Source organism: Branchiostoma belcheri, unplaced genomic scaffold, assembly GCF_001625305.1.
Source record: "Branchiostoma belcheri isolate BF01 breed outbred unplaced genomic scaffold, Haploidv18h27 scaffold37, whole genome shotgun sequence".
NCBI classification, from domain to species: domain Eukaryota; kingdom Metazoa; phylum Chordata; class Leptocardii; order Amphioxiformes; family Branchiostomatidae; genus Branchiostoma; species Branchiostoma belcheri.
This window is the reverse complement of record NW_017803987.1, coordinates 947,327-964,383: the sequence shown is the minus strand read 5'-3', so window position 1 is coordinate 964,383 and position 17,057 is coordinate 947,327. Positions and strand designations below refer to the sequence as shown.

The window sequence follows — 17,057 nt, the reverse complement described above, 5'->3', positions numbered from 1 at the left end:
AATAAACCATGTCTATACGTTTCTTAAAAGTTCTTTAACTTCATTTTTCAGTAAAATATTAGAATAGTAGCTTTATTCGATCATTCATTCATATTCATGTGCAGATTAAACATCTGTAAAAGAAAGTTGTTCTGTGAGTCCCTTTCCTACCTAAATCCAAGTGGCAGATTCCGTTCTCGTCACTTCGTAAATCTCGCTAGAACCTGCGAGACTTTGATCAGACGCCCCACGAACGATAGGCAAGATGGCCACACAAGTAAATCCCAACATAAAGAAGAAACATTTTATCGGCGTTCCAAGTCCTCTTGGATACGTCCCGGGCCTTGGAAGAGGGTAAGACACTTTTGTTACTCCTTCTAGACGTCTTTGAGCCAATTTTGATTGAAATTCATCGCGTTTTCACAGCTGTACGCAACGCCAAATTTGAGAACCCGAGTGTGCTGGAAATTTTTTTTTCAGTGCGGATCCGGATGCCTTTTTTCAGTGCATGGTTCTAGAAAGCCAACATACTAATAATTTTAGAATCTTTACTGTTTGTATTTACTTGTTTGTTTGTTTGTTTCCCCACAGAGCCACTGGTTTCACCACCAGATCTGATATCGGTCCTGCCCGTGACGCCACAGATGTTGTGTAAGTCTTCATTAAATCAACATGTCATAACCTTCAGCATTTTCTTGAAAAAAAAGTGGTCAAATTACAACTACAGTCATAATTTATTATCCACAATTCTCTTACATTTGTATTGCAAGTATTGGCAATGACCTAATGTTGAGAATAACTGTATCACTAATATGTAGCCAAGTGCAAAAGATGACATAAAGAAATAACCATTGTAGTGTTATAGTGATAACACATAAGCTACATGAGCATAACTTGTTAGCACACTAAGTAAAGTAGTTTGGCTACCAATTTTCTATTCATTGCAACTTGGGCAGAAGGGAGAAGGTTACCAGTAAATTAAAATCAAACAATAAAATTAAGACACTTTTAAAAACAATGATATTCTAAGGACTGTAATGCAATGAAAGAAGCCCAAGTTTACTTTCTTTATTATGTTTACCAAAGGAAAAAATATTGTTTTGCTGTTTCCTCTTATTCTTCTTATCCACACCAATTAAGTCAATGACCTGAACCAGATGTCTGTCACCATGGTAACTAGTGTTGGGTTACATCATGTTGCAATTTTATAGCAGGAGGGTTTTAGACTCCTGTTACTACATATGACTTTGTTTAAGAATTACTTAGCAGACCATATGCAAAGGTAAACATTATGCATTTGCTTTGCAAATGTTATCTTTCTGATTTCCCATGAATATGATGATGAAATTATCGTTGTTCCCAGCGACGACCGCCACGCCCCTCCGGGAAAGCGTACGTTTGCGGCGCAGCACGCGGCACAGAAGGCGAAAAACCAGGAGGAGGAAGAGGAGGAGGAGGATCTGAATGACTCCAACTATGACGAGGTATTGTTTAATAAAGGGTTAATGCCCTGCCCAGAGGTGTATATGGTGAGATAATCCCTGGTCAGGTGCGATAACCACCGAATAAACCACCGAGTGAGCAGGGATTATCTCACCATATACACCGACGAAAAGGCGGAGCATACAGTGTGTCAAAAATTATGTTTAGTCTTTTTTCTGTTTAAATTTCTGTAGATGTCTGTGCACAGATTATACTGTACATATATAATTTCCTCTAATTGTCAATGCATACTTGTCTGTAACAAAACTATGTACCTGTATACAGTATGGTAAAAAAGAAAATTACCTTTTGATATCCTTGAACAGATTTTTGACATGCAATGTTTGTCAATCCTTGTCTGTTGTCTCTAATATGACCATGATACTCCAGTTTGCAGGATATGGAGGCAGTCTGTTTGCCAGCGGTCCGTATGAAAAGGACGATGAAGAGGCTGATGCCATCTACGAGGCCATTGACAAAAGGATGGACGAAAAGCGCAAAGAAAGGAGGTCAGCATGACAGAAAATCTCACTACAGTCTGTGTTAATTATGTTTACCAAATCAAAGGAAAACATATTGTTTTTGCTCTGTTTCTTCCTCTTCTTCTTCTCCAAACAGTGACCTATGACCTGACCAATGACATGATTTGTTGACGCCTGTCACCATTGTGACTTGTGTTGGGTTACATAATGTTGTAATTTCATGGTCTGCTCTGCTCCTGTCACCATATAAAATATACTAGTACTACATGTATGTGAATGTGTTTGAGTAAGAATTAAGAGAGCAGACCATGTCCGAAGGTAAACATTATGCATTTGCTTTGCAAATGTTACTTCTCTAGTCTTATGCTAGCTTTGGTTTGCTTCTCTGTGTCTGATAGCTTTTCTACAGAATAATGTTATTATTGGTTCCTTAACTTCTGCTTAATTACTCCTTGATTCCTTGTTTTCCAGAGAACAGAGGGAGAGAGAAGAGATCATGAAGTATCGTCAGGAGCGACCCAAGATCCAGCAACAGTTTGTCGACCTGAAGGTAAAACAATCTGTAATTTGAGTATGGGTCAAGCAGGTGTTAATTTGAGCCCTTCTTCAACTGTGAACACTTTTAAATCTTCTGTGAGCATATCCATTTTCCGCAGACTGAAATTTTGCAGCTGTGAAGACAAAATGAATTACATTTGTCGAATGAATTGCATTTGTCGATTTGCCAGTGTGTCCTGATGATTCTTACGTTGTTTTACTCCAGAGAAAACTGTCAGATGTGTCTGACGACATGTGGAACAGCATTCCGGAAGTCGGCGACGCTCGCAACAAGAGACAGCGTAACCCCCGCCACGAAAAGTATGAAACTTTTCGTCTATATAGATGTATTTTGAGTACATGCTTATGAATTCGTTTGGACTTAAATCATTTAACCCGTATGCTGTTACACTTTGTCCGACTCTGACCTCTTAACTCATGTGAGTACTTTATGAATAAACAAAGACTCAAACAAACAAACAAGCAAACAAACAAACAAACACCTCATATTGTGCTAATCTTGGACTTAGTGAAAGTATTTGACTTAAGTATCTAGTTTACTATAAGAATCCAGGATCAGTATTATTGATGGGGTTAATACCCTTGAATGCCACAGTTAATGAAAGTTTGGGTTGTGTAATTTTAACTTTGAGGATATTTGATAAAGATACAGCAACTTGTAGTCAAATGTCGACGACTAAGCTTGGCCGGTCATGTAATACGTAGTGAAGAACCAGCCAGTAGGCTTCTACTCTGGAACCCTGATACCTGTAAGAGAAGAGTTGGACGCCCAAACATAACAGTTAAGAAACTTATTGAAACTGAAACTGGCTTGGAGGGACATGAACGTTTCTCAGTGATGTATGACAGACAGTTGTGGCGATCTAACTTTGTATGCTCCACCTCTACGGAGGATGAATGATGATGATGATGATGATGACAGCAACTTGTTGTGATCTCTCTCATTTTCTTGACTTTTCCGTTAGACTGACTCCTGTGCCAGATACTTTCTTGGCTAAAGCAGCGATGTCAACTGGACATGTTAACGCACTGGACCCACGTCAACAGGTAAACAATACAGGGCTGTCTCTTAGTAATGGAATAAAAGTGCTGTACCACTGTATTACCATGTATATCAATGTTTTACTTGAGCAAGAGAATATAAGATATCCAACAGTGGCAGTCAATAGGCTACATTACTGCCTGACATTATAACGCTTTATAATCTTATCATTAAGCAAAAAATTTTAGTAGTTACGATAACATACATATAAATGATAAATTTTCAAATTTACATAATTTTGCACAAGTTCACTGTTGGGCAGTTTGTAAGTTTAGATAATATTGCTTGAATTCATAAATTTTGGGTCCAGACAGAGTAGGTTGACAGCACATGGGTTGGGGAAGATTGACAGGCAGAATGTCAGGAGGTCAAAAGGTGTCAGAGTCTGACTGGACATGGGGAAATTCAGGAAGCCAAAGATTACATACTTTCTGCATAAGTCTGAAATTTCTGATTATGTTTACCGAAGGAAAACATATTGTTTTTACTCAGTTTCTTCCTCTTCTGTTCCAAACACTAACCTCTGACCTGGCCAATGACATGAATTGTAGATGTCTGTCACCATGGTGACTGGTGTTGGGTTACATAATGTTGCAATTTCATGGTCTGCTCTACTCCTGTCACCATATACTGTAGTACATATATGTAAATGTGTTTGAGTAAAAATTAACAGGGCAGACCATGTCTGAAGGTAAACATCATGCATTTGCTTTGCAAATGTTACATTTTCTAGTTTATTGTTAAATTTGGAATTTTTCTCTCCCCTGGGACAGCATATGGGTGGTTTCACGACCCCCTACCCTGGGGGGATGACCCCGGGGGTAAGTACCCCCTGGGGAGCAGCTACTGAGGTGGACTGGAGGAAGATTGGGGAGGCCAGGAACACCCTCATGGACATCAAACTCAACCAGGTCAGGAATGGAGACATAGATAACATTTTACTCACTTCAAAATTAAACATTAAAATTGCTACATTTTGCATGGTCTTGTGTTAAAATTGAAGTACGGTATAGGATGTTTGAAAGTAAAGTTTTCATGTTTTTAGTTAAAGTTTTTTTTCTCATCAACATTTTAGTAGCTTTCACAGGGTTGAAAATACATAAAGCATATATGCACTTTTGTGCACCTAAAATTGGAGCTGTACACTTAAATTTTCACTGGGGGCACCTAGATATTTCTGTAGGGTCACGTATGTAAAGGTACTATTGGATACTAGTATACAGCATGTTTTGTGAAAAAAATCAGAAAACCTTTGCTTTCTTACAGTGTACGTTTTTAAACTTGGAAGTTAGCCAAAGAATTTCAGATTCAAGCTCTAACAAGTAAAATCTGAGATTTTATACCTCCCGGCTTTTTATATAGGTTTTAAACAAAGAATTTGTCGAGACCGGACACCCCTCTGTGTGAGGGGTCATATACGTGGACCAGACCGAGAATAGCTTAAACACGCCAAAGGTCAACGGTCGCGACCACTTTCACACTCAAAGGGGTGTTTTGGGGCCACCAAAAGGCACCATTTTCACGCCCGAAAACACATATACAATAAAAAGAAAAGAACGTGCATCATCTGCAGCCCAATAGCAAATCATATACCGAGTCTTAAAAGAATCCGTCCACCCAAACACGAGAAACAGCTGCGAACATGAAAATCTAAATCTCTCACAAAACCCTTCCGCGGAAGGATGTAAAAAGAGGCAGTATAGTTGGTAATTAGGTTTTTCTGGCATTCTACTGTACATGTTATGTTGTGTGTGCCCAATTTTTTATTTACCTAAACATTCCCACCAATTGACTTGTTGTGTTACTGACAGGTATCAGACTCGGTGAGTGGACAGACTGTTGTGGATCCCAAAGGCTACCTGACTGATCTACAGTCCATGATCCCACAGTATGGAGGGGACATCAGGTAACTCTGCTGTTTTTATCTAGCATTTACTTACCATGAACCGGTACAGTAGCTTAAATCAGTGCTCACCTTGTAACCGGGAGGTCATGAGTTCAAACCCGGCCAGGTCATACCAAAGACTTTAAAAATGGTACAGGCTGCTTTCTCTGCTCATCACTCAGCATCTATGAGAAAGAGTGTGGGAAGGTCAAACACACAGCACTACCAGTGGACTAGCCCCCTGCTGTAGTGCTTGGACAACTATGTTTAACTTCAGAGTATAGTGTACAAAATACGTGAAAATGAGCTTAGGTTTGCCGGCTCGTTCTGTTGTAACACCCTCTTTTATTAGTGCCACTGCAGAGGTCATGGAACTGCAGCCTACGCACAGTACTATGCGGGACAAGTATCCAAGCGCAAATCTACGCCGACTGAACACGCACCATGCATAATTCAACTTTTACAGTCTCAAAACTGACGTATTCCTCCAACATACTCCTCCATTTCCATCTCATTGCCATGCAGAGAACAATCTCTGCACCTTTCTCTAGTATTGTGCAGCACTACTTTGTGCCCGTATTACTTTTTACTATGGGGTTCGCCCATAAATACTGGTGTGTGGCCTCAATCCTTCCTGTTGTCCACAGTGATGTGAAGAAAGCTCGGCTGCTGCTGAAGTCCGTGCGTGACACCAACCCTAACCACCCGCCGGCGTGGATCGCCTCTGCCCGTCTGGAGGAGGTGACGGGGAAGGTGCAGGCTGCCAGGAACATCATCATGAAGGGAACAGAGGTCTGTCAGAAGAGTGAGGACGTCTGGCTGGAGGCCATCAGGCTACAGGTCAGGGTCGTGAACTTTCAACTTTCAACTTTGATCTTTAACTATATTTAGAGACACCCAATGCAATAAGTATTTCAGGGCAGCAAAACTGGATTTTCAAATTCAAAGTAAATTTTCATTCTTTTCATGTCAACTTTTCATGTTCGCAACTTTGTGGTCAGCATAACTTCAGAACGCCTTTATGGATTGTGATGATATTTGGTGTGTTGGTAAGTCTTGGAAAGACAAAGGTCAAGGTCGAATATTGGCCTCCTGGTGGCTGACCTTGGTACTGCAGCAGAACTTCTGGTTTTTGTATCTTTTGTCCGGAAGATGACTTGACTTGAAGATGTCTTGACTTTTTGATGACAGATAGCTTTTCCTGTCAGGAATAAATGGTGTGGGTTTGGTCCCCCTAGCAGCTTGTTCTGGAACTGCAGGGGACTGTCTGGTGAATTCTTTTAAAGCCGATAAGTCCAGATAAGAACAACTTATTTTCATCATTTTTGTTTGTTCTTGTTGACCCCTGTAGCCCACTGACATAGGGCGTGCCGTGGTGACCCAGGCTGTACGACAGATCTCCGGATCCGTGCGTCTGTGGATCAAGGCTGCCGAGATCGAGGAGGAGATGAGGGCCAAGAAAAGGATCTTCAGAAAAGGTGAGCATCCTCTGATCTGTCCTTCTAATTAAACAAGCATGATCCGTTTTTGTGTCCAAGAAGGACCAGTGATTGCTTGAAGGCTCATCAGTGATTGTAAGAGTCATTCTGGAATGGGTTTAAACTGAATTTTCCAACACAAAATATTGGACTGACATAAATTTTCAACTGTTCAACTCCAGTCTTTGCCATCATAATGTGATGTTACCAAAGTGGTTCATCACTCATTCCTTGACAAAGACAAAAGTTGAACAGTCAAAAGCTTGGTTAAGTCCAATTTCTTTTGTTGGAAACTACTGTAACAGTTCAACCTGTTTCAGAAGGACCAGTGTGTTTTGTTGTTTTTTTGACTGCAATGTTGTCTGAATTATGTCAGCATTTTTGTGGCGTTCCTATGTAAAATTTAACATTTTTGTTGGCATTTTTGTATATATTGAATGTATAGCATACAGGATATACTTGGAATCTAAGTGTCAGAAAAATACTAAATCTTTTCTGTAGTACTACTAATTGTTAGCTCCCATTTCCAATTCAATCTTAAATGAGGAGCAGTAAGATTTTTATGGTGCACCCAAAATTTTTTTTGTGCACCCAATTTTTTTAGGTTGGGTGTGCACCTATTCTCAAAAATGAAATTTGAGCTCTGATTTACAGTGTATAAGGCTGATTGAAAATGGACAGGCAACATTTTTCTTTTCTTTCATTTTTCTTAATTTCATCAGGTTGGAAGATACTGTAGGGTATAGAATTTTCTTCTTACACAACCAGTAAGGTAACCGGGACGAGGGGGGATACAAGCTCAGCCACGTTTGGGATTGCATTCTCGCCGCAAAAGCGCCACCTACTTTGGCGTTAAATAGCGGCGAGTTGCAGAACTCCAGTCAGAAGCTCTGAGGAAGGTGTCTGATAGACATCGAAACGTAAGCAGGTGAGAACCTTACTGGTTGTGTAAGAATAAAATTCTATACCCTAACATTTTTCTTTCATTTTGCCTCCCCCAGCCCTGGAACACATCCCTAACTCAGTGCGGCTGTGGAAGGCTGCAGTAGAGCTGGAGGAGCCTGAAGATGCTCGCATCATGCTGAGTCGGGCCGTGGAGTGCTGCCCGCAGAGCGTAGAACTGTGGTTGGCTCTCGCCAAACTGGAGACCTACGAAAACGCCAGGAAGGTACGTACCGGTGTGGCTTGTGAAGAAATTGTCTTCTAGGAACAAGGCTTGTTGCATTCCAAAACAAGCTCTTTTACTAGTGCTGTGGGTTGCTTTAGAATAGCAGCATATGAATGTAATAAGAAAACAGCACATAATAAGTTCAAAAAGAATTATGCAAGAAGCCTGCTAGAAGCTCACACCCTGGGGTGCCAAAATTGCATATGCATGTCTGTGAAAATTAGGGTTATGAAGGCACGCGCATCAATTTTCGTCTAATTTTGAAAAAAAAACTGCCCCCTGACAGTGGTCACCATGCCAAAAATGGGCAAAGATGTCTGTTGCCATGCCGGAATGTGGGTTGTGGATAGGAAGAGAGGAGACAAGACAAGGCTCTGATTGAATTTTTTGTCTTTTACTTTGATGTAGTGATGTTTTTCATTTCTTTTGTGGAGATCCGACTAAATCAAAGCAAATTGCACAATGATTTTAGAGTTGTTTTAGTGACAAATGGAAGTTGTAATAGTTGGCAGTAAACTTAGCACAATATAGGCATCATTTCTTGTTTAACAATGTTTATGATGTTCAAAATTTGATAATGTAGGAATCTTGTTTTTTTGGCCCGCCTTTTTTTTTTTTGCCCTATAGCATTAAATATGGTGTCTGCGGAGGATGCCATCCATAAAATTTACTGGCACCTTTTTTGTGGGGTCGTGTGGCGCAGCGGTAGCGCGTTCGACTCGGGACCTAGAGGTCCAGGGTTTGATCCCCACCCATGTCACCGATCTTGTGCCCTTGGGAAAGGCACTTCACACGAATTTCCTCACTTAACTCAGGTGTAAATGAGTACCTAGCTTCGGTTAATAGGGACGTCCCTTGGATAGGACGTAAACTGGAGGTCCAGTGTTTGAGGAGAGCCACACCTCGAGCTCGTTAAAGATCCCACCACACCTTTCGAAAAAGAGTAGGGGCATGCCCCGGTGCGCGATGGTCCAAATTCTACAGCACAAATACTCCAATGTAGCAGAATCATCAACAACTTGATGTTGGCTACCTTAACCCCAAAGACCTTTACTACCTTTTCCCCAGGTGTTGAACAAAGCACGTGAGAACATCCCGACAGACCGTCAGATCTGGATTACTGCCGCCAAGCTGGAGGAGGCGCAGAAAAACAACGACAACGTCAACCGGATCATCGACCGTGCCCTGCAGTCCCTCCGATCTAACATGGTGGAGATTAACCGCGAACAGTGGATAGAGGACGCAGAGGTACGGTTTACTTTATTAGCGAAATCGTTTTCTTCCCTTTTTTTGGAAAAATTCAGACTTTGTCACGGTTGTTTTCTGTTGTTTTGGCAAGGAATTCTGTTCCTAAGACCACACTAAGTTAATTCCTTGGTTGATTTTTTGTAATGCTTTGTAAAACAAAGAAAACAAAGCCTAAGGACCAGGTCTATGTCTTGGTGCACTTTTGTGTTTTATGGAGTGAATACAGTCATATTTAAGTTTACCTCCTTGCCATATGCTTGTCTAATGTCCGCTTGCTATGTTTTCACCTTAAAGTCAAGAAAATGAAATAATGTGGCCAAAGACCAAAGGTTAACATCTTGTCTTTCTCCTGGAGGACATGAACTTTTCTCTGCAATAAAAGACAAACAGTACTGAAAGCTAAACTTCCTTTGATGCAAATCTTTAGAGGAGGACTGAAGATGATGATGAGAATGACTTTTACCAACACAAATGGACTTCAAGCTGTGTTTTTGTACAAAAGTGTTACCACTGCTAACTCCAAAAGTTGATGTCTTTTTTTTTTCTGCAGGAGTGTGAGAAGGCAGGCAGCATCATCACCTGTCAATCAATCATCCGGGCTGTCATCGGGGTGGGCGTGGAGGAGGAGGACAGGAAACACACATGGATGGAGGACGCCGAGAGTGTGAGTAAACAAACAAACAAACAAACAGCTTAAGGACATGTAATGCACATCAACTTAGGATGCTGAGAGACAAACAAACAACTTTAGGACAAAAAACAAACAATATTAGGACAGGAAACACACCTAGATGTGTTATGCCAAGAGTGTGAGTAAACAAACAAACAAACAAACAAACAACAACAATCAGCGTAAAAATTTTCATCATTGCTATTCTTGCTGTGGTCCTTATTGCAAAAAAATGCATAAAACACTAAAAATCCTATAAGATATACATGTATAACCCATTTACAGAAAACGTGTTGCAAGAAAAGTCTTCCATATACCGGTACCAATATACATGTACTAGTGCACATACCTATGTATCTTTACTTTCCTTGTAACCAATAGTTTCATTCCCCACACAGTCCACCACCCACAGTGCGATAGAGTGCGCCCGTGCCATCTACGCCCACGCGCTGACCGTGTTCCCCAGTAAGAAGAGTATCTGGCAGCGGGCGGCGTACTTCGAGAAGAACCACGGGACGCGGGAGCAGCTGGAGGCCCTGCTGCAGCGAGCGGTCGCTCATTGTCCGAAAGCCGAGGTTCTCTGGCTTATGGGCGCCAAGTCTAAATGGCTGGCTGGAGACGTGCCGGCTGCCAGGAAGATCCTCTCACTGGCTTTCCAGGTTTGTGTGTTAGGCCATGTTGATTTGATTATATGGATGACATCCGCGCGCGCATGAATTTTTGGCCGTTTCAAAAAAAAAAGTTTTCAACCATACTGTAAATCGTACAAAACAGTTGCAAAATGAGCAAAAATATACCGTAAGTTACAAAAAAATAAGTAAAAACTATACCAATGTCGTAGAATGCCAAAATCAAACGAAAAAAGACGAAATTGTAAGGAAATGAACTTGAAGATTAAATTATTCGCCAAACCATATTCTGTCCCATTTGTTCAACCCTCATGACCACGTAGATTTCATAATGAAAACACTTTTTTTTTTTTGCTAAACTTTTTTTTTTATTCGCACGCGCGCATCAGTTTTGGGGCTCCCGGAGGATGTCATCCATATAATCAAATCAACTTGGCCTTATGTAAATATTGTACAGGAAATGCAGTGGAGGATGAAATGCACTTTATTTGTCACTGCCCTCACTATAGCACCGAAAGAGATGTCACCAAAATGTTCCATAGATTTATTCACCTTCCCAGCCTACAAAAAACTGCATTTCTATTAACACCTCCCAATTCATATATCTCGCAAAATGTCGGCCATTTCATACTCCACTGCACACAGAAAAGAAATCAAACCAACAATAACTACACATGTATATCTAAAGTGGCATTAGCATTACTGCTACAGCACCAGTTGCCATGGTGACAGACTTCTGGTCCAGGTCATTGACCTTATTTGTTTGGAATGGAAGAAGAAAAACAGAGCAAAAACAATATATTTTCCTTCTGCAAAAGTTTAATATAACGAACAAAAAACATCTTTCTTCTCCAGGCCAACCCGAACAGCGAGGAGATCTGGTTGGCTGCTGTGAAACTGGAGTCTGAGAACAATGAGGATGAACGCGCTCGCCGACTGCTCGCTAAAGCTCGTGCCAGCGCACCAACTGCCAGGGTAGATTCTACATTCTGCAGACACTACAGTCTTGGAGGTTTATTTCAAGAAATGTATAGTTTTCAACCAAGCATGCAAGGGGTATTATTATCCATTTTGTAATGTAAAACCTTTCTACAAAACATCAGATTTGTAAGTATAAGGCTAGAAGCAGTAGTGAAAAATGCTCTGCTCAGACCAAATTTAACCTGCTTGCTGTTAGAGATTTGATACTGTTTAGTGAAGTTTGTACTTGTAGCAGCTAATTTTACAGCACAGTGAAAAACAAGAGTTTGCGATATAGTCTTTGAGTTTACGATTGAAACAATCTATTAATGGGTGACTGCAAAAAATCTTATGAATGCTTCAAACATTTCTATGAAATAAAAATTAATCATACAATCAATTGCTCAGCCTCTCCATCAATTTGGCCCCATTCCCACTAGGATAAACTTGACCGGCTCGAGGTGGATTGATTCGCTATGATCTGGCTTCGATCCGGCACAATCCAGATCGAACCGGATCAAGGGGGTGGATGGATGGCTGAATCTATTGATAGATCAATCAATGATTCTAACAGATTGTTGTTTGTGTTGTAGGTGTTTATGAAGTCTGTGAAGCTGGAGTGGGTTCTGAAGGAGACAGAGAAGGCTCAGGACCTGATAGAGGAGGGACTGAAGCACTACGCAGACTTCCCCAAACTCTGGATGATGAGGGGACAGATCCTGGAACAGGAGGGCAAAACTGATGCCGCCAGGGACGCTTACAACCAGGGGGTGGGCTTGTTTGTTTGTTTGTTTGTTTTGCATAACCGGTAAACTGCCTACAGGCATAACACACCAGTTTTGTACGTGTAAGTAAGACCGGACTGTAAGGTTTGAACCACTCACACCGGGAAGGTCCCCTACTCTTTTCGATAAGTGCGGTGGGTTCTTTAACGTGCCTGGATCTCCCAAACACGGGACCTCCATTTAACATCCTATCCGAGGGACATCCCTAACTAAAGCCAGATACTCATTTACACCTGAGTGAAGTGAGGAAAGTCGTGTTAAGTGCCTTTCCCAAGGGCACAAGATTGGTGACATGGTAGGATTCGAACTCAGAATCTCTTGGTACTGAGCCAAACACACTACCGATACTCCACACGATCCCACATGTATGTTACTGTGAATCAAAATGTTTTCATGGTACTTTACTATTCACGGGTTTTTGAAATTTCAGTCACTTCTGTACTGGTATAATTGTGAACAAATAATTCACAGACTTTCTTTTTGCTTAACCTACTGCCACGGCGAACATGTAATATAAGAAATGTCCCCACTCCATCTCTCTGTGGCTACTACTGTGTAACATCACCAAGATTCAAGCTATCCTGAAGAAATCGTGACAAAAACACACTATAACTCAAGTGTTTCTGTTGTTCCACAGTTGAAGAAATGTCCCCACTCCATCTCTCTGTGGCTGCTGCTGTCACAGTTAGAGGAGAAGCTGTGTAACATCACCAAAGCTTGAACTATCCTGGAGAAATCGTGACAAAAACACACTATAACTCGTGTTTCTGTTGTTCCACAGTTGAAGAAATGTCCCCACTCCATCTCTCTGTGGCTGCTGCTGTCACAGTTAGAGGAGAAGCTGTGTAACATCACCAAGGCTCGAGCTATCCTGGAGAAGTCCCGTCTGAAGAACCCTCAGTGTGCTGAACTGTGGCTGGAGTCTGTACGTCTGGAGTGGAGGGCCAGCAACAGGCAGATCGCTCAGAGCCTCATGGCTAGAGGTAGGTTTAAGTAACAGTAAGGCCATGTTGATTTGATTATATGGATGGCATCCTCTGGGAACCCCAAAACTGATGCGCGCATGCATATTGAAAAAAAAAGCGTTACAAAAAAAAGTCCTTTTTAGAATGAAATCTACGTGGTCATGAACAAATGGCACAGAATATGGTTTAGCGAATAATTTACTCTTCAAATTTATTTCTTTACATTTTTGTCTTTTGTCATTTGATTTTGGCATTGTACGACATTGGTATGGATTTTAAATTTTTTTATTGCAACTTACGGTAATACTGTATATTTTTGCCCATTTTGCAACTGTTTCGTACGATTTACAGTATGGTTGAAAACTTTTTTTTTTGGAAACGGCCGAAAAATAATGAATAATTTAAAAATTACATTAAGAAACGGACAACAATTCAAAACGTATCCAGTTGCTTGAGTAACGATTTCCTTGTCTATCTCACAACCTGATGTAAACAAACCACTGTTCCTGAGTAAAGAGACTCTTTTTATACAACCAAGTCTTTAATTCAGCCGACGTTTCGGTGACCGTCTGTCACCTTTCTCAGGGCAATTCTGACTAGTTGTGTAAAAAGAGTCTGGTTGTGTAAAAAGAGTCTCTTTACTCAGTGTCTTACCAACCTGATGAAACTATTAACAAAACACTGTTCCACAGCCCTACAGGAGTGTCCGACTGCAGGCAGACTCTGGGCAGAGGCTATCTTCATGGAGGCACGTCCGCAGCGCAAGACCAAGAGTGTGGACGCTCTCAAGCGCTGCGAGCACGACGCTCACGTACTGTTGGCTGTGGCGAGGTACGGTACTGTTTGAAGTTAAAACTTTTGGTCCAACACAAAAAAGTTCTCTCACCTAGAGCTTTCGACCAGTCACTCTGGTCTTCCTCAGTAGACTGACCCAGTGAAGCTTGTCACGTGGCTTCTTTGAAGTGTGACGTCAACACTGGGTCAAAGGTATCTGGTAGACGATGTCGGCCCCCGTCGCAGTTCAATGAAGTCTACTGAGGAAGACCAGAGTGACTGGTCGAAAGTTCTAAGTGAGAGAATTTTTTGTTTTGGACCAAAAGTTTTAACTTTAAACATGTAACTTCCAATACAGATGAACTTTCATGATAGTTGAGGTACGGTACTGTCGTACTGAGGCCTAGGAAAAAAAATTGTGTTTCCTGTTCCCAGACCAAGCCTAGAAAAAACTGCCGACCCTAGACTTTTTTTGGGGGGGTGGATTTCTGCAAGGGACATGAATTTTTCAAGCTGATCAACCTTTTCTAGTTAACATGAATTTTTCAAGCTGATCAACCTTTTGTAGTCAACATGGCCTTAAGAACATCCTTGACCTAAACTTCTAACATGGGATTTTTTATTCGCCCTTTGTAGGCTCTTCTGGAGCGAGCGGAAGGTGAACAAGGCGCGGGAATGGTTCAACCGTGCTGTGAAGATCGACCCTGATCAGGGCGATGCCTGGGCCTACTTCTACAAGTTTGAAACCCAACATGGCACAGAGGTAAACCTTACTGTTTTATAATTCAGTTAGTTAACAGTCAAAATCCTTCCCATGCATTTTGGTACATAAAGAAGGCATTCTGAATGGGGAAACTGGCAACATACAGGGAAAAAGACAGTCTGTCAGCACCAAGGACAAGCACTGGTGTTAACCAATCAGCACCAAGGACAGACACTGGTGTAAACCAATCAGCACCAAGGACAGACACTGGTGTAAACCAATCAGCACCAAGGACAGACACTGGTATAAACCAATCAGCACCAAGGACAGACACCGGTGTAAACCAATCAGCACCAAGGACAGACACTGGTGTAAACCAATCAGCACCAAGGACAGACACTGGTGTAAACCACTCAGAACCAAGGGCAGACACTGGATGGATTCATTCATTCATTCATGGATGACCAAAAAAAGGTTTAAAGAAAGAAGAGAATGAAGAAATTTGTGCTTTGATATGAAAAGATCAGCAGCCTTCGAAGGTTACTTCAAGTGTAAATTGTGTGTTTGACTCATTTCTTCCTTTTCCCACTCTTTCGTTCCCTCTCTCAGGAGCAGCAGGAAGAAGTGAAGAAGAGATGTAACCAGGCAGAGCCCCACCACGGTGAGCTGTGGTGTGAACTCTCCAAGGACATCAAGAACTGGAGAACAAAAACTGACGAACTCCTGCCCATGGTGGCCAACAACATCAAGAACATGTTCTAGATTCACTCGCCAGGAAGTTTTTAAAGTGATATTATGTAAGATTTTTGCGACAAAACTGTAGATATAAATAATTGAAATTTTCTCATCTAGATTGTCATTTTCAATAACTTTCAACATATTAGCATCAATATTTAATTATTCCGGCAACTCAGTGCAGCGCGAGAATAAGTTGCGCCAGGCCTGCTGCATTTTTAGGAGGGTCCTAAAAAGAATGTAAACAAACAGGGTTTTTGTTCGGGTATCTTTGGAAGTTTCCGGCATGTTTTTGCAGCACAACAACGTTAATCTTTTACTGCCCAAATGTCATTATGAGCCCAGGTAGGCTTGTAGCACAACAAAATGTGTAAAAAAAAACATGTTTAAAATATTGAAAATCTTACATAATATCACTTTAAATCAGGGCTGTTTCTTGGGCATAGGGGTGGTACATGTAGCTGTAGTATTTTGCCTTTTCAGATATTTCTTTGGAATTACTACACTTTACGTCTTACCTAGATAAACATATCCTGAAGACACAATAATTATAATAAAAGAATATTCATTAGAAAAACAATAAAGACACAATAAAGAATATTCATTAGAAAAATTAACGTTAGTATTGATGATTAGTATGATAGTGCTGGGATTACAAGTACATGTATGATAGGAAGCACCATTCTTTAAGGAGACCCTTGGTTTCATATTGTGACTGCAAACGTAGAGTTGTATTTGGAGAGCACAAACCCTGGTCATAGTTTCCATGCACATACTACAATTCACATTCTTATTTAGAGGAGATTGTATTGGCAAAGAAGTTGAAACAAGAAGTAGACAAGATAAGTATGAAAATGGTAAAGGTCATAGCTTTCAAAATTACTATGCTATAGAATTGTGTGAGAGTGATAGTAATATGAATACCTATGATAACACAAAGACTAAACGACATGTATTCATCTTGTGAAATTAATTTTCCAACTCTGGTACATGGAACCAACCAACAGTAGTGGCCAATAACAAGTTTTGTTTAACACAGATACAAGACAGGATAGCTTTGTTCTGTATGTAAAATAGAAAATGATTTGTGCATGACTTCATACATTTGTACATGTAGTTCTTGTCTTTATTAGTTACTAGAGATACAATGTAGTTGAAGAAATTTATATTAGAGTACATGCTTTGATTTACATGTAGAACTACTGAAGTCTAGCCTTACATACAGATTCATGTAGATCTAGAAGTGTGCAAAGTAGAAAAATGATCACAAATGGAAACAAAAATTTGAAGAAAAGAAAACCGAGTGCTCTTATAAGCTATAAAGTTTGTCTTATTGTATTGATCACATATTGTTTTGCTAAGTAAACAATAATAAACATGCACAAAAAGACAAGGAACACTTATTAAAAATAATCATATGTCTCTGCTTGGACTACCTTCTTAAAGTCAAACGAATACGGGTGAAACGAAAGGATTACTTGCATAAGTGCAACAGTAAGGCAAAATCTGACAGT

At 40.7% G+C, this 17,057-nt stretch overlaps 1 protein-coding gene across 2 annotated transcripts; it reads left to right on the top strand.

Moving 5' to 3' along the window:
* The first annotated feature begins 204 nt into the window (after nt 1-204).
* Nucleotides 205-16,640, top strand: LOC109476297 (pre-mRNA-processing factor 6-like). 2 transcript variants are annotated; one of them, XM_019777208.1, is made up of 21 exons: nt 205-333; nt 571-630; nt 1,343-1,463; nt 1,852-1,970; nt 2,415-2,493; nt 2,707-2,801; nt 3,467-3,548; nt 4,317-4,454; nt 5,355-5,449; nt 6,076-6,268; nt 6,780-6,906; nt 7,908-8,074; nt 9,143-9,322; nt 9,873-9,986; nt 10,391-10,651; nt 11,477-11,596; nt 12,175-12,351; nt 13,148-13,349; nt 14,024-14,162; nt 14,742-14,868; nt 15,418-16,640. In XM_019777208.1, exons 1-21 carry the CDS (start codon nt 245-247, stop codon nt 15,568-15,570), a joined length of 2,838 nt encoding a protein of 945 aa, XP_019632767.1. In that variant the 5' UTR covers nt 205-244; the 3' UTR covers nt 15,571-16,640. The 2 variants fall into 2 exon arrangements, with proteins under 2 accessions (XP_019632767.1, XP_019632768.1); XM_019777209.1 differs by lacking the exons at nt 13,148-13,349; nt 14,024-14,162; nt 14,742-14,868; nt 15,418-16,640 and adding an exon at nt 13,004-13,119.
* The last annotated feature ends 417 nt before the right edge of the window (nt 16,641-17,057 follow it).